At 45.1% G+C, this 24,433-nt stretch overlaps 2 protein-coding genes across 4 annotated transcripts in view; one reads left to right on the forward strand and one right to left on the reverse strand.

Moving 5' to 3' along the window:
• ASH2L (ASH2 like, histone lysine methyltransferase complex subunit) overlaps positions 1 to 15,557 on the forward strand; it is a 31,132-nt gene extending 15,575 nt beyond the window's left edge. For 2 of the 3 annotated variants that reach the window (XM_029936164.1, XM_029936165.1), the window contains 8 exons: positions 461 to 554; positions 1,243 to 1,460; positions 9,262 to 9,429; positions 9,710 to 9,903; positions 12,519 to 12,611; positions 13,893 to 13,991; positions 14,712 to 14,771; positions 14,866 to 15,557. In XM_029936164.1, coding sequence (XP_029792024.1) covers positions 461 to 554; positions 1,243 to 1,460; positions 9,262 to 9,429; positions 9,710 to 9,903; positions 12,519 to 12,611; positions 13,893 to 13,991; positions 14,712 to 14,771; positions 14,866 to 14,973 — 1,034 coding nt within the window. In that variant the 3' untranslated portion in view covers positions 14,974 to 15,557. The remainder of the gene's footprint in view (positions 1 to 460; positions 555 to 1,242; positions 1,461 to 9,261; positions 9,430 to 9,709; positions 9,904 to 12,518; positions 12,612 to 13,892; positions 13,992 to 14,711; positions 14,772 to 14,865) is intronic. The other variant, XM_029936166.1, reaches the window with a different exon arrangement.
• A 2,394-nt stretch (positions 15,558 to 17,951) lies between these two features.
• On the reverse strand, positions 17,952 to 23,652 carry STAR (steroidogenic acute regulatory protein). The gene is made up of 7 exons (XM_029936167.1): positions 23,445 to 23,652; positions 21,825 to 21,938; positions 21,400 to 21,527; positions 20,174 to 20,332; positions 19,854 to 20,038; positions 19,194 to 19,287; positions 17,952 to 18,718 (listed from the first exon to the last, which is right to left on the reverse strand). Exons 1-7 carry the CDS (start codon positions 23,506 to 23,508, stop codon positions 18,605 to 18,607), a joined length of 858 nt encoding a protein of 285 aa, XP_029792027.1. The 5' UTR covers positions 23,509 to 23,652; the 3' UTR covers positions 17,952 to 18,604.
• Between the last annotated feature and the right edge of the window lie 781 nt (positions 23,653 to 24,433).

Consider the following 24,433-nt stretch of genomic DNA (forward strand, 5'->3'; position numbering starts at 1 on the left):
GTTTATGGAATATATCCTGCATAGTTCAAGTGAGTGAACATCTACTTAGAGTGAGGATATTTTTTATGGATGTTTGTATTGATTTGGGTGGAAAAAAATTTTATCCTTGCAATGTTTTTAGACTGGGTGTCTGAATGAGTGAAAATGCATTTGTGTCACATCCTCAGAGAGTGTGCCAGTTGTTGCAGTCCATTCGGAAAGGAAGGTTGAATGTAGAACATGGGTGTCATCAGTGCCAGGTTCATTTGAGCTTACTGCCAGAACCCAGTGTTCTGAGCTGTGAGACCCTCAGCCGATCTTTCGGAATCAGGGAGAAACCCCAATAGGCTTTCAGGAAGGAAATCCTCCTGTGTCTGGTGTTACACAAATGCACGTCAGGAGTGTTAGTCACCATGGAATTTCCACATCCACATGAACTTCTAGGACAGCTCATTGAAAGTGATCTGCCTTCTCTTCAAAGGGGGAATTGCCGCAGGAAGCAGTGGAAAAGGAAGAGGAGCGAAGCGCAAACAGCAAGATGGAGGGACCACAGGGACCACCAAGAAGGCCCGGAGGTGGGCAGAACACCCCCTGGCACTCACCACCCTTAGACCGTTCTTTGGTGCTGGCACAGCCCATCAGAGGGAGCAGAGCTATACTCTGCAGTAGCTTAGGTGTCTGAGATTAAAAAGCCTATCCATTTTTCTCAAATCTTGAGCACTTTGAGGGATAAAATAATCCCAGGCTAGGAATCCCATTTTACATGTTTGTTAGAGGAGCTCTGGGGCAGCACCCTGGGGCTGATCACTGGGGAGTAAAGTTCTATTAAGACGTCTTAAGAAAGGATAGATGGAGGAGTGGACCCAGTATTGAACTTTAGCTCTTTTACTACATATTTGGGCCTCTGCCCTCTTGTATCTTCCCTTGGCTTTGTTCAATAAATCCTGGTCTTTTCTTATTTAAATTGGCGAGACAGTAAGTACCCCTACTCTTATCTCTGAGTTTGTGTTCATTAGTTTTTAATAATTAACATATTAAAGGATATCGCCCCTGTTCCCCATCTTCCTTACTCTCCCCTATGATATACTGTTTCCTTTTCATAGGTATTCCTACAGACTAATTTGACCAAACCTACTTTGCTACATTTAAGAGTGAATCCTTTTCATTTCCCTGTTGTGCCTGCAGAGGGCAGGATCCTCTTTAAGAATTGAAGGCATTTGAGCTAAGGGAGTTTTTCTTGATATTATTTTTTCCTTTCTGCAGTGACCCTTTGTTTTCTGCTCAGCGCCTTCCCCCTCATGGCTACCCCTTGGAACACCCGTTTAACAAAGATGGCTATCGGTATATCCTAGCTGAGCCTGATCCCCATGCCCCTGACCCTGAGAAGCTTGAACTTGACTGCTGGGCAGGAAAGCCTATTCCTGGAGACCTTTACAGAGCCTGCCTGTATGAACGGGTTTTGTTAGCCCTACATGATCGAGGTATGTAAGGTATTAATACTCATGTTGGGGGAGCGAAGGGGGATGTGCCTGGGCTTGGGATTCTCTCTCTTCTTCTCTCAAAACAAAAACAAACACAAAAAACTTAAAAAAACACCTTTAAAAAAATACATTCATGTTGGACCCAGATGTTACTTTGAATACTGTCCTCAGCTTTGTCCAGTGTAGAATTAGATACACATGGCAGTCCGTTTCCACCCCCTGCCCCCTAGTGCTAACTAGACTCAGCTGGAACATGCAAGAAATGGTTTCCTTGTTTGCCTCTTCCTGTCAGCTCTAGCCATTTATGTATATGTGGGTTTTTTTAACTTTTTATTTGGAATTTATTTTTTATTTTTTTTAATTTTTTTATTTTTTAAGTAGTTTCTACACCCAATGTGGGGCCCAAACTTTCAACCCCAAGATCAGGAGGTGCATGCTCAACTGACTGGCACCCTATTTTGAACTAACTTTAAACTTAAAGTTACAAAAGTAATGGTTTTAATATATCCCTCCTCAAACTTCTAATGGAAACATCTTACAGGATTGACAGTGCAGTTGTCCAAACCAGGAAGTGAACATTATTAGATGCTGTTAAAGAAGCATCATTGACATTTCACTAGTTTCCCCACTACAGCCTCTTTTCTAGGATCTCACAGTTTCTTAGTCTCTTGCCGCCTTCCCCAGGTCCTCAGTCCTTGCTGGTCTTGGCCATGACCGTGGCACTGTTAATACGTGTGTTAATCAGGGAGTTTGTCACATGTTCCTCAGTGGGGGTTTATCTACTTTTTCTCAGGATTAGACAGAGGCTATGCATATTTTGGAAGAACACCTTGTTAAATCATCTCGTGGGGGTCATGCTGTGGCTGTGTCTTCATATTAGTTGTGTTGACCGTGATCATTTGGTTAAGGTGGTTTCTGTGGCTTTCTCTCTTGCCCGTTATGTTAATCCGTATCTGGAGGAAGACTCTTACTCTATTTTTATTTTTATTTTTTAATTTTTTTTGAATGTTTTTCATTTAGTTTTGAGAGATAGAGAGAGGCAGCTTGATCAGGGTAGGGTCAGAGAGAGAGGGAGATACAGAATCTGAAGCAGGCCCCAGGCTCTGAGCTGTCAACACAGAGCCCGACGTGGGGCTCAAACCCATGAACCGTGAGATCATGACCTGAGCCGAAGCTGGACGCTTAACTGACTGAGCCACCCAGACGCCTCTGAAGATGCTTACTCTGTTCATAAAGTTTTGCTCACTAATTTTAGTACCTTCAGTGGACCTTTCCTGCAGTGATTATTAAGATTATTAACATGGTGTTTGCCTAATGATTTTATATTTCTTCCTTCTCCATTTATTATTTACTTGATTATTTATATCAGTGTGCACCCAGATATTAATTTTATTCTCTTGGGGTGTACTTTATCTAGTTGCTCAGATTATTCCCGCTTTGGCTCTTGGGAGCGTCTTTGATTAGTTCCTAGGTTTTTTAGATAAGCCTCATCTTTTTTTTTTTTTTTTTTTTTTTTTTTAAGTACTTCTTTACTTTCTGGCATCACAGAATGTTCCTGGCTTATCTTGTATTTTCCATGTCCCAGGCCAAGTGTCTGCTATTTCTCTGAAGAGCTTTGATTCCTTTGGTTGGAAAATGATGTTCAGAAATAAAGACTTAAGTGTTAGGTATGCTCCCTGGGTGTCACTCCTAGACTCCCTTGGTGGACAGAAGAAGTAGGACATCCTATGTATGCCAACTGATGCATATGCATACAGGGCTATACTGAGTGCGCTGAGAGCTTGGCTCCCAGTCAGGCCCTCCATCTTTCCTTCCTTGTCGCTTCTTTTTCCAGCCATGAGAAACCTGACTCTACAGTGTATTCCCTTGCGTGTTCATTTCTCACATGCACGTAGTGTAGTTTCAGAATTGCTAGCCTCTGAGAAACCTAAACGATCTGACCTAGCTCACCTTGGTTATGCTCAGCTCTTTGTCTGTAGTCTCTCAGTATCCCATCAAGTTACTGTAACTTAGATTCATTCTGTTCTCCAACACCTCCTTCAGTGTGCTTCTGTTTCTCATTTATAAAATAGGCTCATTTGTTAGTGTGTGTATGCTGTTTTTAGGTTCTCCCGCCTCTTTCAGGGGAGAGGGGAGAGAGAGAGAGAGAGAGAGAGAGTGTGTGTGTGTGTGTGTGTGTGTGTGTGTGTGTGTGTTTCAGGGGGGTTATGTGAAGGGTATGTGTACATTACTGTGGTTCCAGGAGTTAAAGTGGAACGGAAAGGTTAACAAAAGCATCACTCACTCTTCATCCCTGCAAGCTCTTCTCACCCCCTCTGTTCTCCCTCACCCGCCCTTTATAGGTAACCAGTCTCTGGTTTCTAGTTCACCTTTGCTGTGTCTCTTCTGCACAGATAAGCAGATAGATGTAGATTTCCTTTTATCTCTTTTTTTCATACATGGAAGGCAGCATACGATACTCTTGCATTTTGCTTCATGCCATTACTCCACAGCACTTTGAAGAGATCATTCTTTTTATTTTTTAAGTTCTAGGTGTCTTTGAAGTCATCTTTTTAAAAATTTTTTTAAATGTTTTTATTTATTTTTGAGAGAAAGAGAGCGTGAGCAGGGGAGGGTCAAAGAGAGAGGGAGACACAGAACCGAAGACAGGCTCCAAGCTCTGAGCTAGCTGTCAGCACAGAGCCTGATGTGGGGCTCAAACCCATGAACTGAGATCATGACCTGAGACGAAGTTGGACGCTTAGCCAACTGAGCTACCCAAGCGCCCCTAAAGAGATCATTCTAATTGTTTTCTATGTTTTTAGCTTCATGATTCTCTATTATGTGGATGTATATAGTTTATTCAGCCATTCTGTGGGCACTTAGATTGTTTCCAGTATTTTGCAATCACAAAAAGACAGTGAATAACGATGAGCATGTGTGTTTTTGTATTTTGCTGGTATGATTCCAGAAGTAGAATTGCTAGAGCAAAAGTTAAGCAAATATATATATGGTTTTGCTATCATTGCCAAATTTCCCTTCAGAAGGTTGTATGAATTTGTATTCCCATCAGAAGTGTAGAGTGTAGGGGCGCCCAGGTGTCTCAGTTGAGTGTTCAACTTCAGCTCAGGTCATGATCTTGCGGTTCATGAGTTCGAGCCCCACGTCAGGCTCTGTGCTGACAGCTCAGAGCCTGGAACCTGCTTCCAATTCTGTCTACCTCTTTCTCTGCCCCTCTCTGCTTGTACTCTGTTTCTCTCCATCCCCTCCCAAAAATTTTTTTAAAAAAAGAAGAAGTGTAGAGTGTTTACGTCCCCATAGCCTCACAATGTGTTGCCCTGTGTTTTAACCTTCTTTAACCTAAGTCTCATAGGGAGAAATGGTACCTCAGTGCTGTTTAATTTGGTTCCTTGAATTGGAACACTTTTTGCTGTTTAAGAATCATTTTGTTTTGAATTATCTGTCCTTAATATACTAGAGATATTGGCCTTTTGTGGTATATATTGTGAACATTTTCTCCTACTAGTTTGTCAGTTGTTCGATTTTATGACTTTTGTCATACAAAAACTCCTTAATGTTCAGTAACTCTTTTAATGACATGATTTATTCAGAATAGCCTTCATTATCCTTTAGAATGTGAAAGTGAATTTAAATACACTCACTACTTAAAAAAAATAAACTCACTACTTTTAGACAAATGTACCTCATGAATTTTGTCTTTGTTTTTCTAGAGTATTAACGCAAGTTCTTTTTTTTTTTTTATTCTTGATTGCGAATGAGACAGCACAAGCAGGGAGGGGCAGAGAGAGAGATACAGATTCTGAAGCAGATTCCAGGCTCCGAACTGTCAGCACAGAACCCGTCGCGGGGCTTGAACCCATAAACCGTGAGATCATGACCTGAGCCAAAGTCGAACACTTATCCAACTAAGCCACCCACATGCCCCTTAATGCAAGTTCTAAATAGCATATTATCCACCAATAAATACCTCAGTATTTAAGGGCACCTGGGTGTCTCAATTGGTTAAGCCTCCAACTTCAGCTCAGGTCATGATCTCACGGTTCATGAGTTTGAGCCCCGCATTGGGCTCTGTGCTGACAGCTCGGAGCCTGGAGCCTGCTTCGGATTCTGTGTCTCCGTCTCTCTGCCCCTCTACTGCTTATGCTCTGTCTCTGTCTTCTTCTCTCAAAAGTAAATAAATACTAAAAAGGTGGGGGGGGACCTGTAAGAACAGTACCAAACTTTTTCTGAACCACTTGAGAATAAGTTGCCATGATGCCCTCTGGTTTTTGAGAACTTGATTGTGTATTTCCAGGCAAGGACTTTATCCTTCTGTTATTTAGTACTGTGTGACAAATTGCCATAAAACTTAGAAATCTAAGACTACAAATGTTCATTATCTCCTATGGTTTTTGAGGGTTGGGAATCAGAGCAGCTTGGCTTTGTGGTCTGGCTCAGGAGAATTCATGCAGCTGAGGTCAGGCTCTTAGATGCGCCTGCTGTCTCTCAGGACTTGAGAGGCTGGAGGATTTATTTCCAAGATGGCTCACTCATGTCACTTTGACAGGATGCCCTTAGATCCTCACCATGTGGGCCTCTCCATAGACCTCTCATTTGTTTATTTGTCCTCACCCTGGAAGCAGAGTTCTCCTGGTGCAAGTGATTTGAGAGAGCAATAGAGTTTGAGTATAGTCCATGACTATCTTTGAAGTTAGTCGCTTCAATTTTGTTTTGTTAGAAGTGAGTCTCCAAGTTCAGCCCACACTCAGTTGGAGGGAAATTAGACTCCACCTCTACAAAGGAAAAGTATCAAAGAGTAGATACTTTTGAACTTTGACGTTCTTACAGAACCAGTGTATAGCCATCAAAGACAGGAAATTAACACTAATTAACTACCGTCTGATGATCTACAGATCATATTTAGGTCTCTTCAGTTGATCCAGTGTCATTATAGCAGACGATGCATTTGAGAACTGTATGCTGCATTTAGTTGTCCTGTGCCAGATCTTCAATCTGGAACAGCTTTTCTGTCTTTCCTAGATTTTTATGACCTTGAAGCTTTTTTTTTTCTTAAAAGTTTATTTATTTTGAGAGAGAGAGAGTGAACAGGCAAGTGGCAGAGAGGGAGAGAATCCTCAGCAGGCTCTGCTGTCAGCACAGAGCCCAAAATGGGACTTAGAAACTCACGAACTGTGAGATCATGACCTGAGCCAAAATCAGGAGTCAGACGCTTAGCTGAGTCACCCAGGCACCCCAACTTTGAAGCATTTGGAAATTAGAGGCCACTTGTTTGTTAGAATATCCCTGTTTGAGTTTCTAGTTGAATACTCAGGATTCAATTCAGGTTCTGCATCTTTGACAGAAATATCATTAAAGTGCCGCGTTCTTCGTGGTGCATCCTGTCAGTTGGTACCTTACTGATGGTGTCCTCTTTGATTGTTTTACTAAGGTGGTAGAAGTATTTTACGAGGAGGTGAATCCTTCAGTGTTTTATTCGATCCTGAACACTTGCCTTGCTCAGCCCCCACCTACTGGTTTTAGGGCTTAATTGCTCAGAAAGGAGTAAAGGATGAGGTGTTTATATTTGAGAAGGTAGGATTTGCCAAATACCTAAGAAAGTTCTGCTAAACAACGTGCATTTAATTCAGACAGGTTATCCTTGTAGGTGCCTGGTACACAAGCCATTGTGTGCAGGGCCAGACCTTTTCTATTTTTGCCGCTGTCAGCTGGGCCGCACCGACCTGCAGCGTGATCTCGAACAGCCACATGATCTGCTTCTCCATCTGCATAGTAGGCATGGTAGTTGGGATGGGCAGAGAGTCTGCCTGCCTACCCACCTGCAAAGTACTTTGTAAATCAGAAAGGCTTTTATAAAAGCTAGAGCTAATATAAGTTTTGTTCTTCCTCCAATAGAATTCAGATACCTTCTAGTGTTAACACTGTTTCAAATGCTTTTTCCTCAGTTAAGTCTTAATTGGATTTGTGATGTTTCTACATTGATGAAATCAACATACACCATCTAGAAATGCTCTCTCTTTTGTCATTTTTCCTTCACTTCCAAGTCGTGATATCCCCTCCAGTTGGTTTAGATTGTCCCCTTATCTTCCATAATGGCCTCATAGTAAAGTTTCAAACTTATACACATAGGTAAAAAGACGAATAGAATGAATCTTCATATACTTTTCTCCCAGATTTAATAATTGTCAAGTTTTTGTCATATTTTATGTTTATTTCTGGATCTCTCTTTTCTTCTGAATTTTTAAGAAGTAAATCTCACTCTACATACTCTTTAAAAATATGGATATTTTCTTTTGTAAGCACAAATGCTATTATCGCACTTAACAAAATAGATCATTCCTTGCTAGCATCTGAATTCAGTCCATAATCAGATTTCCTTGAAATATCTTTTTGTCTCCTCACAAAACACTTATTATTTACAAAGGGAAAATAGTAACTTTATACTGGAGAAAACCTGTAAGGTACCACATTAGTCAAGTGATCAAAGTTTAATACACTATCAGCATTTTGACATCTGTTCCTGATATGATGCACTGAGAGGCACGGCATTATTTCAGTGATATTCCTTACAGAAAGCATAACCTGGACTTAAACAGGAGGAAACATCAGACAGACCTAATTGAGAGACATTCTGCAAATGAAAGTGACCAGTATTCTTCAAAATGTCATGGTCATGAGAGACTTCAACTGTCCCAGATTGGAAGAAACTTAAGGACACATGACAACTAAATGAAATGTGGATGTTGGATTGGATCCCAGGAAAAGGATATTAGGATAATCGGTTTAATTTGAGGATGATCTGTAGATTAGTTAATAGCAATGTCAATTTCCTGGTTTTGATCATTGTGTTATGGCTGTAGATGGTGTTAATTAATATTTGGGGAAGCTGAGGGAAGGGCATATGAGGAATGTGTACTATTTTTGGAAGTCTAACCTTGTTTCAAAATAAAATACCAAGTCTTTTATTTTTTATATTTTATTTTGAGTTATTTTGAGAGAGAGAGCATAGGAGGGGTAGAGAGAGAGGATCCCAGTGCTGCTTGAACCCATGAACTGTGAGATCGTGACCTGAGCCGAAACCAAGAGTCAGATGCTTAACCAACTGAGCCACCCAGGCACCCCTAAAATATCAAGTCTTTTAAAGGATAGTTTACACAGGGTCGCCTAGGTGGTTCAGTAGGTAGAGTATGTGACTTGATTCCAGGGTCATGAGTTCAAGCCCAGGCTGGGCCTAAAACTTAAAAAAAAAAAAATTGGGTTGGAAGGGGGCACCTGGATAGCTCAGTTAAGTGTCTGGCTTCTGCTTAGCTCATGATCTCACAGTTCATGGTCCGAACCCCATGTCGGGCTCTGTGCTGACAGCTCAGAGCCTAGAGCCTGCTTCAGATTCTGTGTTTCCCTCTCTCTCTGCCCCTCCCCTGCTCCTGCTCTGTCTGTCTCGAAAATGAGTGTTGTAAAAAAAAAAAAAAAAAAAAAAAAAGCGGTTTATACAAATCAGGATCCAAGCACAGCTGGTTTGTTGTATTTTAGGGAATAGACAGCATAATTAATTCTCACTCATAATCTCAAATATCACATTTAATAGAAACTAGGTTATCTGACTCCTTTCTTCCATTTTCTTCCTCTCTCCTTTGGCTGTATTTTATGTGAAGATTTTGAAATTCCTGAACTTAAGATCCCCGCTCTGGTATTTCTGATTTTTTACTTTGTTTTACTGGAGTGTAGGAGACTCCGGGTTTTGTGGCAATCATCTCTCAGAGCCTCCAGTAAGATGCCGGCCTGTGTTTTCATGTCCACACTGCAGCTCCCCAGTTAAAGATCTCTGACGACCGGCTGACTGTGGTTGGCGAGAAGGGCTACTCCATGGTCCGGGCTTCTCATGGGGTACGGAAGGGTGCCTGGTACTTCGAAATCACAGTGGATGAGATGCCACCAGACACAGCTGCCAGACTGGGGTGGTCCCAGCCCTTGGGTAAGTGAGAGCGATCTTATCGTGAGGACATCACAGCAGGTGGAAAGGTATAGACCATTGGCTTATTGGATTATGGGCACAAAATTTATTTCCTGAAGGATTAGGTGGTTAGCAATTCCTAGAAATATTTTTATAATTCTTTGCTTGTGAGAAATAGATTGTCAGCAATTTTGCAAAACTGACCAAAAATGTAAAATGAAAAGGAGTAGAATTTTTTCTTTTGGCAAACCAGAGTCATATTTGCAACCTTTTGATTTCCTATATATCTCTACTGGGACAGGTAACCTCCAAGCTCCCTTAGGTTATGATAAATTTAGCTATTCATGGAGGAGCAAAAAGGGAACCAAGTTCCACCAGTCAATTGGCAAACACTACTCTTCTGGCTATGGACAGGGAGACGTCCTGGGATTCTATATCAATCTGCCTGAGGATACAGAGACCGCCAAGTCACTGCCCGATACTTATAAAGATAAGGTGAGTCTGTCTTCCTGAGAGATTCTTGGGTTGGGAGACCTGGTGCAACCAACATATGCCTGCGTCTGTGGGCTGAGTGTTCTCTTGTAATGCCGACCCACCATGCACACTTCTTTCCAACATCCCATTTTGAAAGTTTTTAGACGTAACAAAGTTGAAAGAATTTTAAAGTCAGTGTCCAAATACCAGTCACCTAAATTCTACCATTAACCTGTTATCTGTTCATTGCTCCACCCACCCACCCATCCATCCATCCATCTCATTTTAACGCATTTCAGAGAGTATGACAGCCATGAGTACACCTCACCAGTGGGGCGCCTGGGTGACTCAGTTGGTTAAGCATCCGGTTCTTGATTTCAGCTCAGGTCATGATCTCAAAGTTTGTGGGTTTGAGCCCCACAGCAGGCTCTATGCTGAGTGTGGAGCCTGCTTGGGAGTCTCTCTCTCACTCAAAATAAACTTAAAATATATACACACATCACCTGTGCCCAAGTACTTCAGAATACGTATCTTTAGCTAGAGTTCAGTGGGGGTTTTTTTTGATACAAATTTACATAAAATGAAATGTATGTTTTTAAATGTGTATTCACTGAGTTTGGAGTTTGACCCAACCTCCTAAGGCGATGATAGAATCTCATCACCCCAGAAAGTTCCCTCATGCTCTTTCCCAGTCAGTCCCAACTCCTATCCCTATAGAGCCAACCATTCTTGGAATTTTTCCCCCATCATAATTCTATTCCATTAACTTTGTTTGTTTTTAAACTTATTTTATAAATGGAACCATGCAGTACATAATCTTTTGGGTTTGGGTTTTTTTGTTGTTGTTGTTGTGTTTTTTTTTTTTGTTTGTTTTTTTAATGCTTTTTATTTATTTTTGAGAGACCAGAGAGAGACAGCTGGAGAAGGGGAGGGTCAGAGAGAGAGGGAGACACAGAATCTGAAACAGGCTCCAGGCTCTGAGCTAGCTGTCAGCACAGAGCCCGACGCGGGGCTCGAACCCACGAACCATGAGATCTGACCTGAGCCAAAGCCAGACACTTAACTGACTGAGCCACCCAGGCGCCCTGTTGTTGTTTTTTAAATGTTTGTTTATTTTGAGAGAGAGCATGTGGCGAAAGGGCATTGTCTATTTTCCTATTTTTTCTAGGTTTATTGATATATGGCTGACATGTAATTATCCATTTTCCTTTTCTTAGAAAATTTTTAAATTCCATTTTAATTAACATACAGTATTATGTTCGTTTCAAGTGTGCAATATAGTGATTGAAAAAATTCCATACACAGGTGCCTGGGTGGCTCAGTCAGTTAAGTGTCTGACTTCAGCTCAAGTCATAATCTCGTAGTTTGTGGATTCGAGCCCCACATTGGTTCTGCACTGACAGTGTGGAGCCTGCCTGGGATTCTCTCTCTTTCCCTCTCTCTCTGCCCCTCCCCAGTTTGCCCACACTTTCTCTCTCTCTCTCTTTCTCTCAAATAAATAAATAAATAAATAAATAAACTTTAAAAAAAAAAAGAAAAATTCCATACATTACTCAGTGCTCATCATGATAAGTATACATTTTTTTAATGTTTATTTATTTTTTGAGAGAGAGAGACAGAGTGCCAACAGGAAAGGGGCAGAGAGAGAGGGAGACACAATATGAAACAAGCTCCAGGCTCTGAGCTGTCGAAACAGAGCCTGATGCAGAGCTTGAACTCACATACCATGAGATCAGGACGTGAGCCGAAGTAGAACACTCAACCAACTGAGCCACCCAGGCGCCCCAAAATCAGATGATTTTATAAGTAGGATGAAGACATTTAGTGTTTGGGCTCTCAAGTCCATTGATCTATTCGATGACCTTTATGCCGATACCACACTCTTAATTATTGTAGTCTTAGAGTAGGTCTTTAAATTGGGTAGTATCGGTCCTGTTTGCTTCTTTGTGTTTTTGTCTGGTGTGGGGTTTTTTGTTTGATTTTCATTTTGAAGATATTAATATATGCCTAGACTTTCTGGAAGGATATGCTCTTCATTTCATGTTCTTGTACATCTCTTGAATTTTTTTTACTGTGCTTAATATATGTATGTGCTAGAGATTAAAATTTTTTAAAAATTAATGTCCTATATCTCCTTGGGAGTGAATAGTTAGGGTCTGGGAACCATCAAGGAAGGAGTGACCCAGAGACCATCTATAGGAGAAACAGGTAGGGATCTAGGAGGGAAGGAATTAGCCCTCAAAAAAGTGTTTTTTTTGAAATAAGAGATTTTAGGCCCAGTAAACTTGTCATTTCTTTCACTGAGATTACTTGCGGGGGGGGGGGGGAGGACCTATGAATTAATTTTAATTTAATGGGTATTTTTGTTGTAAAAGAATATGTGTATGTATATGTATTCCTCACAAATCTTAGTGAAGGACTTTTTTGAAAATGTTTAACAAGTATGTGCCACTAGTACTTTTAACAAGCAAATAGTCATTTAAAATGTAGCAAAGCTAACCCTGCATAGATTTTTAATTTCTGTTGTAAAACACAAGGACTCAGTACTATTTGTATGAATCTGGCTTTTTTTTAATTTCATGATGATATAGCTGATGCTTCAGTGTTCCTTTTTTTCCCCTTTCTCGGATTTCAAGGCTTTGATAAAATTCAAGAGTTATTTGTATTTTGAGGAGAAAGACTTTGTGGATAAAGCAGAGAAGAGCCTAAAGCAGACTCCCCACAGTGAGGTGAGTCGGTGAGTCATGATCATAGAAATGTCAGAACTAGAAGACTTTGAAGATTGGTCCCAAGCTCCTCATTATAAGAGCCAGGGAAGTGAGGCCCAAAGGGGACCGGAAGGGTCTGTGCTGTGAGAGCTCCCAGCCACAGAGCGCTCTGCCTCTGTTGCCTACTGTGATCGCTGGGCCAGCTCGTGCTCCTGTGGCTCCGTGCCACTGCCAGAGGGGTGGCCAGTGTTCCTTTAGGGACAGTCCACGGTGAAAAGGGTAAAAGCAGCAGCCTAATAAGGAAATCATAGGCGATTGAGGAAGCAAGTCAGAGATGCTGCTTCTACTAGAGGAAGCGTCAAGTACAGAGGGAGGAACACCGAATGGAAGAGGAGGGGGCCTTGCTGTGTGGCCCGGCGCGGCAGCAGCTCTAATGGCTCACTCGGGTCTTCTAGAGCTTTCCCTACCTCCCTTTTCCAAGGTTGTCGGAACCACATCTGCCCAAAGTCCCACGATAAATACAGACTAGCCAGAAATAGAGGAAGGGGTGGAAGAAAATTTTGAGCTGGAAACACTGTTCCCTAAAAATGCTGTGATCACTGAGACAGTAATAGAAGCTAACATAGGAGGAAATAAAGTAGGGTTCCAGTTGTTTTTAGGGCAGAAAATAGTAAAGGGAAACAGTTAATGGACCCCAGGATGATACAGCCAGAAAACCCAGCCCAGGAGAAGGCCACTCTGCTGGGAAGACCAGGCAGAGAAAGTTCCTTGAGAAAAGGTCTTTTTTGAAGTCCACGTGTAGTGATTAAAAGAGGATATTCAGAACAATTTCCAGAGAGAAAGGACAAAGAAAGTGAGGATTCAGAGGCTTAGAAGATCTGAAGGGATTTTCAAAGTAGAGATGCAGAAGTGAGAATCTGATGCAAGGGAAGGGGACAAATAAATAAGCTTAAGAAGGTACCGTTCTGAGGAAGCCGTGGAAGACTAGTTGGCTTTTTATGTGGACAGTGTGACCAATAAGAGAAAGTAGAATGTTCTGGTACACATAACTTAGAAATCCTGAAGCAAACAAACCTAAGACCATAGTTTACATGCTGCATGTAAATATGCTCTGAAAAACCTGAAGACCTGCTAGAATGGTGTGTGTCAATACGCTCTACAAACGTAAGACGTATGCTGTTCTTAGAACACATGGTTGCCAGCACGGCGGCAGGGTTTCTGAAGGGTTCTCCAAGTGAGTTCTTCTTCAGTTTGCTTGTTCTGTTGTTAAATTCTGAACTAAAACCGTGGTTTTTGTTTCAGATAATATTTTATAAAAACGGTGTCAATCAAGGTGTGGCCTACAAAGATATTTTTGAAGGGGTTTACTTTCCGGCCATCTCACTCTATAAGAGTTGCACGGTATGTATCGTCTGTTCAGCCTGTGAACAGAGCTTGAGGGAAGCAGGCGAATGTTTGTGATGGTCGACCACTGATGTAAATTCTAGAACGAAATCTGAGTAGCCTAGGAGTGACACGGGAATGTGTTCCCATTGTTACTGATCGGTCCAAAAACAGTTCGCTGTCTTAGGAAGTATTTGCTTGGATAGTGAAACTATTGTTCAATTAGTGTGCTCCACACTTTGACTTTGAATGTACTGTGTGGTAAGTGTCCTTGTTCAGTGTACAGGATGTGACGTATACACATGCAGAGGTCAGCTCGATGCTAGATGCCATGATAACCTCCCTCATTGGTTATAGCTGTTGCTTACACCGATTTTTTTTTTTAATATGATACAGTATGAAGGGGACTATCATCAGATACTATGGTGGGGTTTTCTGATGTCTTTTTTTAAGTGATTTGAAAAGGTAACATCTGGAAATTTCCATGTATTTTTAGTCTGTCAGTAACTACTATTTAAGTAAAATAAGGAAATCTTTAGGTTATAAACATAAGTCAACAAAAGTCTGTTTTATTTACGTAATTTTTTTATGGACCTGACCACTTTTACCACTTTTAGCATTTGTTCCACTTAGACCCTGAATATCATAGCTACATTTAAAACTAAAAAGCTCCCATGTCACATTAAACCTTTTTTTTCCCACTGTTTTCTCCTGTCTGCTTGACTGGAACTGTCCCAGGTTTCCATTAACTTTGGACCGTGCTTCAAGTATCCTCCAAAGGATCTCACTTACCGCCCCGTGAGTAGCATTCACAGCGCCTCCTCAGTATCTCTGTTCCTTTTTGCCGCAGTGATCCTGATCACCTCCTTTCTGTTTCTTGTCCCTCCCACAGATGAGTGACATGGGCTGGGGCGCCGTGGTAGAGCACACACTGGCTGATGTCTTATATCACGTGGAAACAGAAGTGGATGGGCGGCGGAGTCCGCCGTGGGAACCCTGACCAGATCCCTCTTTCTTTGCAGACATGGACTTGCTGGGGAATAAATTGGGGAGGGGTGCCTGTTTTTGTATTTTAATCGTTGCAAACATTCTCCCAAAGATACTGCAGGGCACAGCCTGTGCTGTTAGCAACTTAAAAGTGTGAGTGAGACTGTACTCTCCCCACTTCTGGTGACTGCTGCTGTTCTGTGTGCTGACCCCAGATCCCATGCGCCCCCCGTGAACTGGTGCTGTGCTGCGTATCCCACCAACCGGGACTCGTTCCCTTACTGTACTTTCTAAGGAGTGAATCATCTTCGTCCAACGAGCTAACTTATTTAAAGACCTTTCGTTTTGTGGCATAGACTCCATCCCGTCTGATTTCCAAGGAAGTAGTAGGCCTGTTTCTGAGAACAGCTGAAATCAGTCCTGTACATTCCAGATCTGAAAGGTCTTCCCTTTGGCTCTGGGCTTTTATTCCTTTTGAAGTATTTTTGAACACTGAGGTCTCTGAAACTACTAGGTCTCAAACTGTAATTGTAAAAAGAACTTGCTTGCACCTTTAACAATTAGAAACTCTTCCCAAATAAAACCTCTCTTCAAGTATGTGTGGCACTCTGCTTCCCTTTTCGGGTGGGTTCCTCTGGGTGACAGGGGTATCGAAGTGGGCCGTCTGAGGAAGGGAGAGCCCGCACTGGGGGGAAGGCGGGTGTCTGGCTCTATCCTGACCCGTCTTCTTCTGTTCTCTCTAGCCAGCTCAGCCACCCTCTTTCTCTTGTGAAAGAAACCTCAAGGAGATGAACAAGAGTTTAAAATGGTTAGTGATGTCCCTCCAGCATTTCCCTCTGGACGTTGTTTTCCTGCCTGCCTTCCCTTCCTTCCTAACACGTGATGATTCCGAATACTCAAGACTGGAATGTAAGAATGAGCCCTCCCTTGAGCTCCCTTTATGGCTTCCCGGCCCCCCTTTTTAATACGTCCGTGACAATGCCACCTCCCAGGAATTTCCCAAGCTTCAAGTGACTGTTGGTATCTTAACACAGTAGCTTTGACTAGTATATTTGTCTCCTAATGAACCATTCAGCCTGTTTGTTTTGTCCATTCCACCTCTCTTAACAAGCCTAACAGAATCAGCGCGACTGTAGGCTGAAGGCCCAGCCTGTCACCACCGGACACCTGTTCACTCGAGTTTGCTCTTAAAGGGCAGACTTGGCTGCAAAGCTGGGTCATCAGGGTTTAAAGAGCTCTAAGAGAATGAGGGTAGTGTTGTGTAGAGGAAGCCGGAGGAAACTTCCTTGTAACATAAATTACCACATATTTTACTTGTACACCCACTCTCCATTTGATAAAATTTTTGTACGTAGGATCTTCATAAATCAGGTTACAGAAGTCATGATGTTGCCTGTTTATACTTTGTATTCAAAATTGTGTGTGTGTGTGTGTGTGTGTGTGTGTGTGTGTGTTTTGAGAAGGTTCATTTGAAGGGCTCACAGAATGCCCACTCTCCGTGGAGTCCTATCAAGTGGTCTCAGATGGCATATCATCCCTGACCACTTACTTTATTCCAACATAAAACTAAACAAGTGAGGAAGTGGCCCCCAATTCCATCAAAGACACAGTTGCACGGTTTGAAGACACATTTTAATCGAGCTCCAAACTGTGGGTGTGGCGAGAAAGCCCATTTCCTTGCTTTCAGCCTGCTCTTTCTCAAAACCAGAGTGTGTATCGCTTTATATATCTTTAGACAGTCATTTTCCCTTAGCTGAGAGCAGAGGAATCTGTTCTAGAAATCGTTCTACAGCTATCTCCTCTCCCTCTGAGGCTTCCAGGTAAACCATCATTTGATCTGTGCTAAAATAGACTATGAGACAAGAATAAATACTAAGAAGCACTTCTGTCAGATACAGTATTTCAATACCTCCATAAGCATCAGCATTCCCACAACTGCTAATTTGTTTAATTAATAAGCCAGAGAGCTCTGTTTCCAGACAATTTAAATCATCGGTGCTGTTAACAACTGCAATGGGAAAGTTTCTCAAGTGGTATAAGAGCTGGCTTTTCATCCTCCTCACAATTAGCAACGTAATCCCACCCCAATTTATATTTTCAAAACATAAATTCTCTGAATCTTGAAAGGGGAACTTACTCTAACCATACTTCCTCTTTTGGCCTTCTCTCAAAATAGTAAAACGCTGACCTGTTAAAAGTCGCAAGATTGGCAGCCCCGAGCCAAGCTGGAAGCAGATGTAATTGACTCTGAACTAAAGATTTGGTTTCCAAGGTGCCTGGGTGGCTCAGTACGTAAAGTGTCCAACATTCGGTTCAGGTCATGATCTTGCAGTTCATGAGGTTGAGGCCTGTGTTGGGCTCTGCCCAGACAGTGTGGAGCTTGCTTGGGAGTCTCTCTCAAAGTCTCTCTCCCTCTCTCTGTCTCTGTCTCTCTCTCTCTGGCTCTCAAAATAAGTAAACCTTAAAGATTCAGTTCCCTTGTTAGGTGTCAACATTCACAGAAGAGAAAATAATAAAAGCTTGGTTTTTTTTAACTTTATCCTAGCAATATCATTCATGCTCTCATTTGATACTGTCCTGTCTCTTAACTACATAAATAACAATCCTCAGCCATCCTTCATCTTGCGATGCCGTCAGCTACCAGATCTAGAGTTCTTGTAAGAATTGATTGAGGTTTAGAGCGCCTGGGTAGTTCTGTCCGTTAAGCTTCTGACTATTGATTTCGGCTCAGGTCGTGACCTCTCAGTTCATGAGTTCAAGCCCCACGTCAGACTCTGCGCTGGCAGTGTGGAGCCTGCTTGGCTCTCTGCCACTCCTATTCTCTCTAAATAAACTTTAAAAATTGAATTAGTCTTGTGCTTTTTGTGGAAATTAAATATTTATGAAAGATCTTGGCAACAGGTTCTAAATAATCAAGTGATCTGCATCCCCAGTAGTTTTCCCTTTTAATGAGCTAGCAGATCTAGTTTAATTAAAGTCTTTGTCCAGGACTCCTTTAGCATGAAGTTGCAATTTACTAGAATAATTATTTTTTTAAGAGTAGAATTTTTTAAGCAGGTACAGACAAGTTTGTGTCTTAGTTATGACTATTCTGACTGGTGCTCATGGAAGAAGTAGGGTAACTAGTTTAATTAGTTTCGTGTTTTTTTCAGTCAAGAACACTTAGGCTACATTTCTAGAACGCATCTGCTGGGGGGAGGAGTTGCTTGGTCGTCGGTGCAGCTCTCTTCCTGTTTGGTAGAGGAGCAGAGGGTTGCCAGAGTCCCTTTTTAGACCCCACACACTGCCTGCAGAGAACGGAGCTCTTGAGCCCCTAAGTAGGAGGTCCCTCTGCACTCTGTATCAGCTAGTAGCATTTTATAAAGATGTTTTTAAATAGACGTGTAAGGGCTAGACAGGAGTTTTACAAATCTGTTGTAACCCTTCACCTTCATTTCACAGCTAATCATTGAATAGAGTTAGAAAGCTCTTTCTTTTAAAAGCTCTGTCCCCATTTTCTTGGTCCTAAAATTTTGCCAGTCCCAGCATCCTACTCTAAATACACCCCAGCCCATTCCACAGTCCCCGGATGAAGATCGTCAGCAGGGATCTGATGAGCAGGCGAGCCAGCACAGCCAGGAACAGGTGGAGGCACAGGCTGGTCTTTAACACCTGGCGTCAGGAGCAGGGCTGGACTCCAGGTGCTTGCGCAGGTGGTTGGCGAAGTCCACCTGGGTCTGCGATAAGACCTGATTGATGATGGTCTTTGGCAGCCATCCCTGGAGTGGAAGATAAAAGAATTGGGCCGCCTTGTGGGAGATGCTCCACTGTAGGCACGTCCACCCTGTCACAAACATGGATTGCCGGGGGCTTCCCTCCAGCTCTGTTTGTAGGGGCGACCTCGGAGTCGACCAGGACTGCCTTGCTGCCCTGCTGCGTCATGACCAAGTAAGGAGCACAGAACCTGCTGTCCAGACAAAGGTCAGTTGTGTGACCCTGAGCTAGCAACCCTATCTTTGGGGGCCTAACTTTCCTTCTTTCCAAACTGATAACTACAGAGTTCAAATTTGGTATGAGGTAAAAGGGAGCTACTGTAGTCTTTGGAGATGATGGGATAGCAGGCCTCTTCCCTCTCCAATAGTCTGTCTCAGAATGGAGGAGGATTTTTCCTGTTCCTTGCAGGACGATGTGGGAGGGTAAGAGCCACTTTTTCTCCCCACCACCTACCCACTAGCCACCTCTTGTGCCCCTCACCTTGAGGTCAATGCTGAGCAGCCAGGTGAGTTTGGTCTTCGAGGGACTTCCAGCCAGAGGATGGAGCACCATGCAAGTGGGACCGTGCTCACCTCTGGCAAAGGAAGAGAAGTCAAGTCAGGGGGACAAGGCAGAATTCTCTTTGATGCTGACTAGTTATATGAGCCACACTTCTCTAGTACCTTGTCTTTTCCAAGTCTCAGAACTATTTTCTTTTTTGCCAAGGGTGATAAATGTAACCGTTGGCATGATTACCAGCTCCCAGAAACAGATGCTGGCTGGAGCTGGGGCCTGTAGGGCCCCTGTGGTGCCTTGGCTTTGCTGGATGCCAGGGGAAGGGTCTGGGAGGATGGGTGGGGCCCCTGGGAAACAGCCGCTGTGTTCTAAGGGGCATGGCTTGCATGCCCCTCAGGTCATACCTGAACCTACCAGTGACACCTCAGCCCAACCTCATGTTTTAGAAAATTACTAAGGTCCTTAAACTTTCTGGGAAGGTCGGTGGGGCCAAACTTGTCTTCCTCCATATTTCTGTGCAAAAGGCAGTTGAAGGTAGGGACCAAGGACTGGTTTCTCGAAGCTGAGGATTCATCACACGCTCGGCGGCATGTACCCACAAGCCTGCGTGAAGGAAGGGAGCTTTGGGGCAACCGCCAGGATTACCTGATGACCCCTTTCTGCTCGGGCATCTCCCCAAAGCGTGTGGCCATGCCGGCCAGCACACAGGTGGAGCCTCGGCGCTTGGTGCAGCGCACACTCACGAAGTCCCTGGGCCCCACGAGGTTTCCTGCTGATTCTGCAGCCAACTCATGGGTGATGATTGTATCCTTCCCGATCTTCTGCAGGACCTGCCGGGCCACAGGGAGCCCGAATCATTAGCCAGTGCTGGCGCTCAGGCACCACCACAGCATGCAGCCTCTTTGGCACACCTTTTAGACTGGGCTCCCACGGGTTCCTGTCACCCACACCTGGACTCTCCTCACCTTGATCTCCTTGATGTTCGGGTTCCACTCTCCCATTGCTTCCATGCGCTCCACCAGCTCTTCATAAAGCCTCTCCATGGGCTGGTCCACCACCACCTCCAACCGGAATACCTTGCCCGTATCGGGGACCACTTTACTCAGGACAGTGTCCCCATTCGCCTGTCGGGGAGAAAGAAGGGGCTTCAGGATGAAGTTAAAGAGAAACATTCCTAGCCTGGGGCGCACAGGCAGTGACAGGCAAGGCAGGAAGGGGAAGAGCACCAAGAACTCTGAGCACAAGGAGGCCTAAGATTACTTCTAACTAAGACAGTTGGTCCTCTTTCCCGCCTCGAGCCTCCTACGTTGCGGAAACCTTGAGACATAACCTGCCTGCTTCTGGGCCCTTTCTTCTTGGTGGTGAGTGTGGGGAGGGCCAACCAAAAAGACCCCTACTTGACCTTGTTAGCTCAAATTTCCAGAGCTAAACAAAACTGGAAGTGGGAAAGTCTGGTCTGCAACCAGCTCGTTAACACAGTGTTGGACGGGATGTTAAAGATGTTTTCAGTCCAGTACCTCATTTTTTACCAGAAGGAGGGAGGTTCAGAGACCCTTAGGGCACTGCTTGGCCTAGATCCCGGATTTCCTGACTCCCAAACTGGTAGTCTGCTAACTCAGAACTTGGGAAGAGAGGGTGTTTACCTGAACTCTGGGCTTTGGGCAGCATGTAAGCTTTTTAGTGAAGGTAGAGTCACCAGAGTCTCACTCAACAGAGCCATTGGCCTTGAACATGTGCCTTGTTACTGGCTCCCAGTTGGGGTACAATGCTCAGGAGCTGGGAACCCCAAAAGGCCTCGGGCCATTTGTATTCTCAGCTCTGTTGTGGCTGAGCCCAGATCACCCCTGCAAACTCAGCCATGAGGAGGGCCGAAGACATTAGAACTGCAACCATGCACAGGCCCTTGTGGCCCAGGGCAGCAAGGTCTCTGATGCCTGCAGACCCCCAGGGTGTGGTCTCTGCCGAGTTGGGCGCGCAAGGTGTTCAGAGGGTAACGAAGGGCACACACACAGTGCTTCTCAAACACAAGTTTCCAGGAAGTCTTGGATGGGGAGGGGAGCATCTGAGGATGCATTCTTGAGAAAGGGGAATGTTCACATGAAAACACGAGGCGCATGAGGCGGGAATTTTGAGAATGGCCTTGAGGATGGCAATGGAACAGCGAGGCACGTGGGTTCAGGCCCACTCTCACCTGCTGGTTCTCCTTCTTCCAGCCCTCCTGGCTGCTGAGGATGCCCAGGGCCTTCTGCATGGCCTCCTCTCCCTGCCGGATATAGGCCAGCTCCTGGTCACTGTAGAGAGCGTCTTCCAGCCGAGAGCCTGGATACACAGCCCACAGGAGACCGAGCTTGCTTGCGTCTCCTTTGCCTCCTCCCACCTCCCACCCCTCCCCTGCTTCCATCCCTTCAGTCTGGATCTGCTCTTCCCTCTGAAGCGCCAAGACCAAAGTCATAGGGTCTGGCCTGCAGGTGAAGTTAGACACACAGCTACAGCTGACGGGGGGGGGGGGGGTCTGGTCCCGAGGAACCCCAGTCCCACCCCTTCAAAGTGAGTGAGAAAGGCCAGCTTCGGGCTGGTTAGGGGGACGGGGGCAGGCCTAGAAGCGTCCGCACTTACCGAGCAGAGAACTCCGACGCCGAACCTGGTTAATCCACGCCCCCGAGGTCGGGTCCCCCAGTGCCCTCCGGTTCAGCCCCTGGCTGATGGCCAGCACAGCTTGATGCCTCAGCCCTGCCGGGAGGTGGGGGAACATTGTTGCCTCGGACAGAGGAATACCCTTAGAGCGAGATGGTCCCAGAGATGAGGAAACAAATGGAGAGGGGGGTGACTTGCTCAGAACAATCCCTAGTGGGGATCTGAACAAGAGCAGGTCACCTCTCTGCCCAGGGCTGTCACTCCGCGCCAGGCCGCCTTTGGGCCCAGAGTCTGCCTTCCATCTGGGCTGGCCAGGCCTGGTGCTGCCTGGAGGCGGGGGCTGCACCAGAGCCTGCTGCAGTTTCCTTCTTGAAAGGGAGAGAAAGAAGAAGCTCTTTTCTAACAACCAGAAAGATCCTTCTGTGGAAGAAGAATTAAAGACCCCAAGCCCGAGGCCAGTGTAGCTGTCAGCAGCTGGAGTCCTTCGCATGAGTGACTGCTCGGTGTGCCACTGGAGTGTGAGTGAGGGGAGTCCTGCTGATCCAGTGAGATGGCCCTCCTGTTGGTCTGGGTCTTCCAAGCACAGCTTCCTTCTCAACAGAAGCCAGGGGTGCCTGGGTGCCTCAGTCAGTGTGGTTTGGGCTCAGGTCATGATCTCATAGTGTGTGAGTTCAAGCCCTGCATTGGGATCCATGCTGACAGTGCAGTTCCTGCTTGCATTCTCTCTCTCCTCAAAATATATAAGCATATTTTTAAAAATGGGGGCACCTGGGTGGCTCAGTCAGGTGAGTGTCCAACTTCAGCTCAGGTCATGATCTCATGGTCAGTGAGTTCGAGCCCCATGTCAGGCTCTGTGCTGACAACTTGGAGCCCAGAGCCTGCTTTGGATTCTATCTCCCTCTTTCTCTGTGCCCCTCCCCTGCTCATGCTCTATTCTGTTTCTCAAAAATCAATAAACGATTAAAAAAAAATTTTAATGGAAGCCAGTTCAATCCAGGGTAATTGGAAAGGACTTTAGATTGGTTTGTGTACCCTTCAATGACTGCAGGAGACTGACTCAAATGATCTTGGCTCCTGATTAGCTTTACCAAAGCAGATTTCCTTAACTGGGTCTGCCTCCTCCTTGTAGGATGGTAGCAAGACTTCCTGCTGTGCCCACTTTCCCTCTTTACCTTGCTCTTCCGAGCCTTCTCCGCTTTCTTTTTCTTCTCCCACTCTTCCCTGCCCATATGTCTCAGGCTTGCCACGACTACTTGGAGGCATCAAGGCTCGCTCCCACCCCTGCCACTGTGGCTATGACTCCTGGTGCCCTTGGTGCCAATCCAGGCAAAGTCAGGAAGAGTTCAAGAATGATTGGAGCCCCAGAGAGGACAGACAGCACAAGTGACAGAATCCAGAAGGCTTAACCGACTGAGCCACCCAGGCGCCCCATTAGAATCCAGAAGGGATGTAGGCATCTAAGCATCCAGGTCAACTGTTCACATGGAAAAGGGAGGTCCAGAAGGTTAAAGCCTTGCTCAGCCCACCAGAGTGAGCCGAGCGCGGAGCGCCCCGCCCCCGGGTCCCCGGAGCCACATGGCCTCCACTAGGCGAGGGGCTCACCCTTCATGTTGCGGACGTGTCTGTAGGAGCTCCCGGCACACAGCTTGAACGTGGCTAAGAGCATTGTTTCCAGGCAGCGGGAGCCAGGCGGGGTGGCAGCGCTCTCAAGGGTGGCTTCTTCCCCTCTTCCCGAGCCGGCGAGGTCCGCCTCTGGGTCTTGCAGCTGTGGCCACGACCAGCCGCAGGTTCTGTCTTAAATGCCCCCCGTCTGAAGGCTGTACTTCATCATCGGCAGATAAAAAAGCCATCACTCGCTGCGCAAAGGAAGAGGTCAAGGGCTGAGGGATTGCCTCACACCGTGACTTTGGCTGTTTGTGGGGAGCGTGCGGCGGGGATTGGAGGCGGGTGCGCAGAAAGGAGCAAGAAGGTTGGTGCCAGACTCCAGTGGAGGGGGGCGGGGTGGGGGGCGGGGTGGGGGGCGTGCGAAAAAGCAGCAGCAAGGTCAAGGCGGTTTAGAAAAAGCATACACCATCCAACTGTGGTTTTCAAAGAGCATGTGCGGTGCTGTGTAAAATGCAGATTTCTGACCCTCGGCCTCAGAAACTCTAGGTCTAACCAGTCTAGAATTGTGTTAAAGAAAAATATCCCTCAGTGGTTGCCACGCAGGTATCCTGTGACCTGCACCCTACTCTTTGAGAAACCCTGCCCTGGTCTGGGATGAAATCTTTTCCCTTTAAAATTGAACTTGGAGGGGCGTCTGGGTGGCTCAGTCGGTTAAGTGACCAACTTCGGCTCAGGTCATGATCTCACGGTTTTGGATTCGAGCCCTGTGTCGGGCTCTGTGCTGACAGCTCAGAGCCTGGAGCCTGCTTCAGCTTCTGTCTCCCTCTCTCTTTCTGCCCCTCCCCTGCTTACACTCTGTCTCTCAAAAATAAATAAATATAAAAAAAATTAAAATTGAACTTGAGGCTAGTTTCAAGCCAGATTCACCCGGCAAGAGTAACGGAAGCATGAGAATCACACTGGCTTGGCCCCTGGCCCAGGCCCTT

The sequence above is a fragment of the Suricata suricatta genome, chromosome 1, assembly GCF_006229205.1.
Source record: "Suricata suricatta isolate VVHF042 chromosome 1, meerkat_22Aug2017_6uvM2_HiC, whole genome shotgun sequence".
Lineage (NCBI taxonomy): Eukaryota > Metazoa > Chordata > Mammalia > Carnivora > Herpestidae > Suricata > Suricata suricatta.

Coding starts and splice junctions, on each gene's coding strand:
- STAR (XM_029936167.1), bottom strand. CDS start 23,508: ATGCTCTTAGCCACGTTCAAGCTGTGTGCCGGGAGCTCCTACAGACAC. Junction 21,528..21,824: donor GCGTCGGAGTTCTCTGCTCG/GTAAGTGCGGAC, acceptor CTGTGTATCCAG/GCTCTCGGCTGGAAGACGCT. Junction 19,288..19,853: donor GAGCAGAAAGGGGTCATCAG/GTAATCCTGGCG, acceptor TTCCTTTGCCAG/AGGTGAGCACGGTCCCACTT.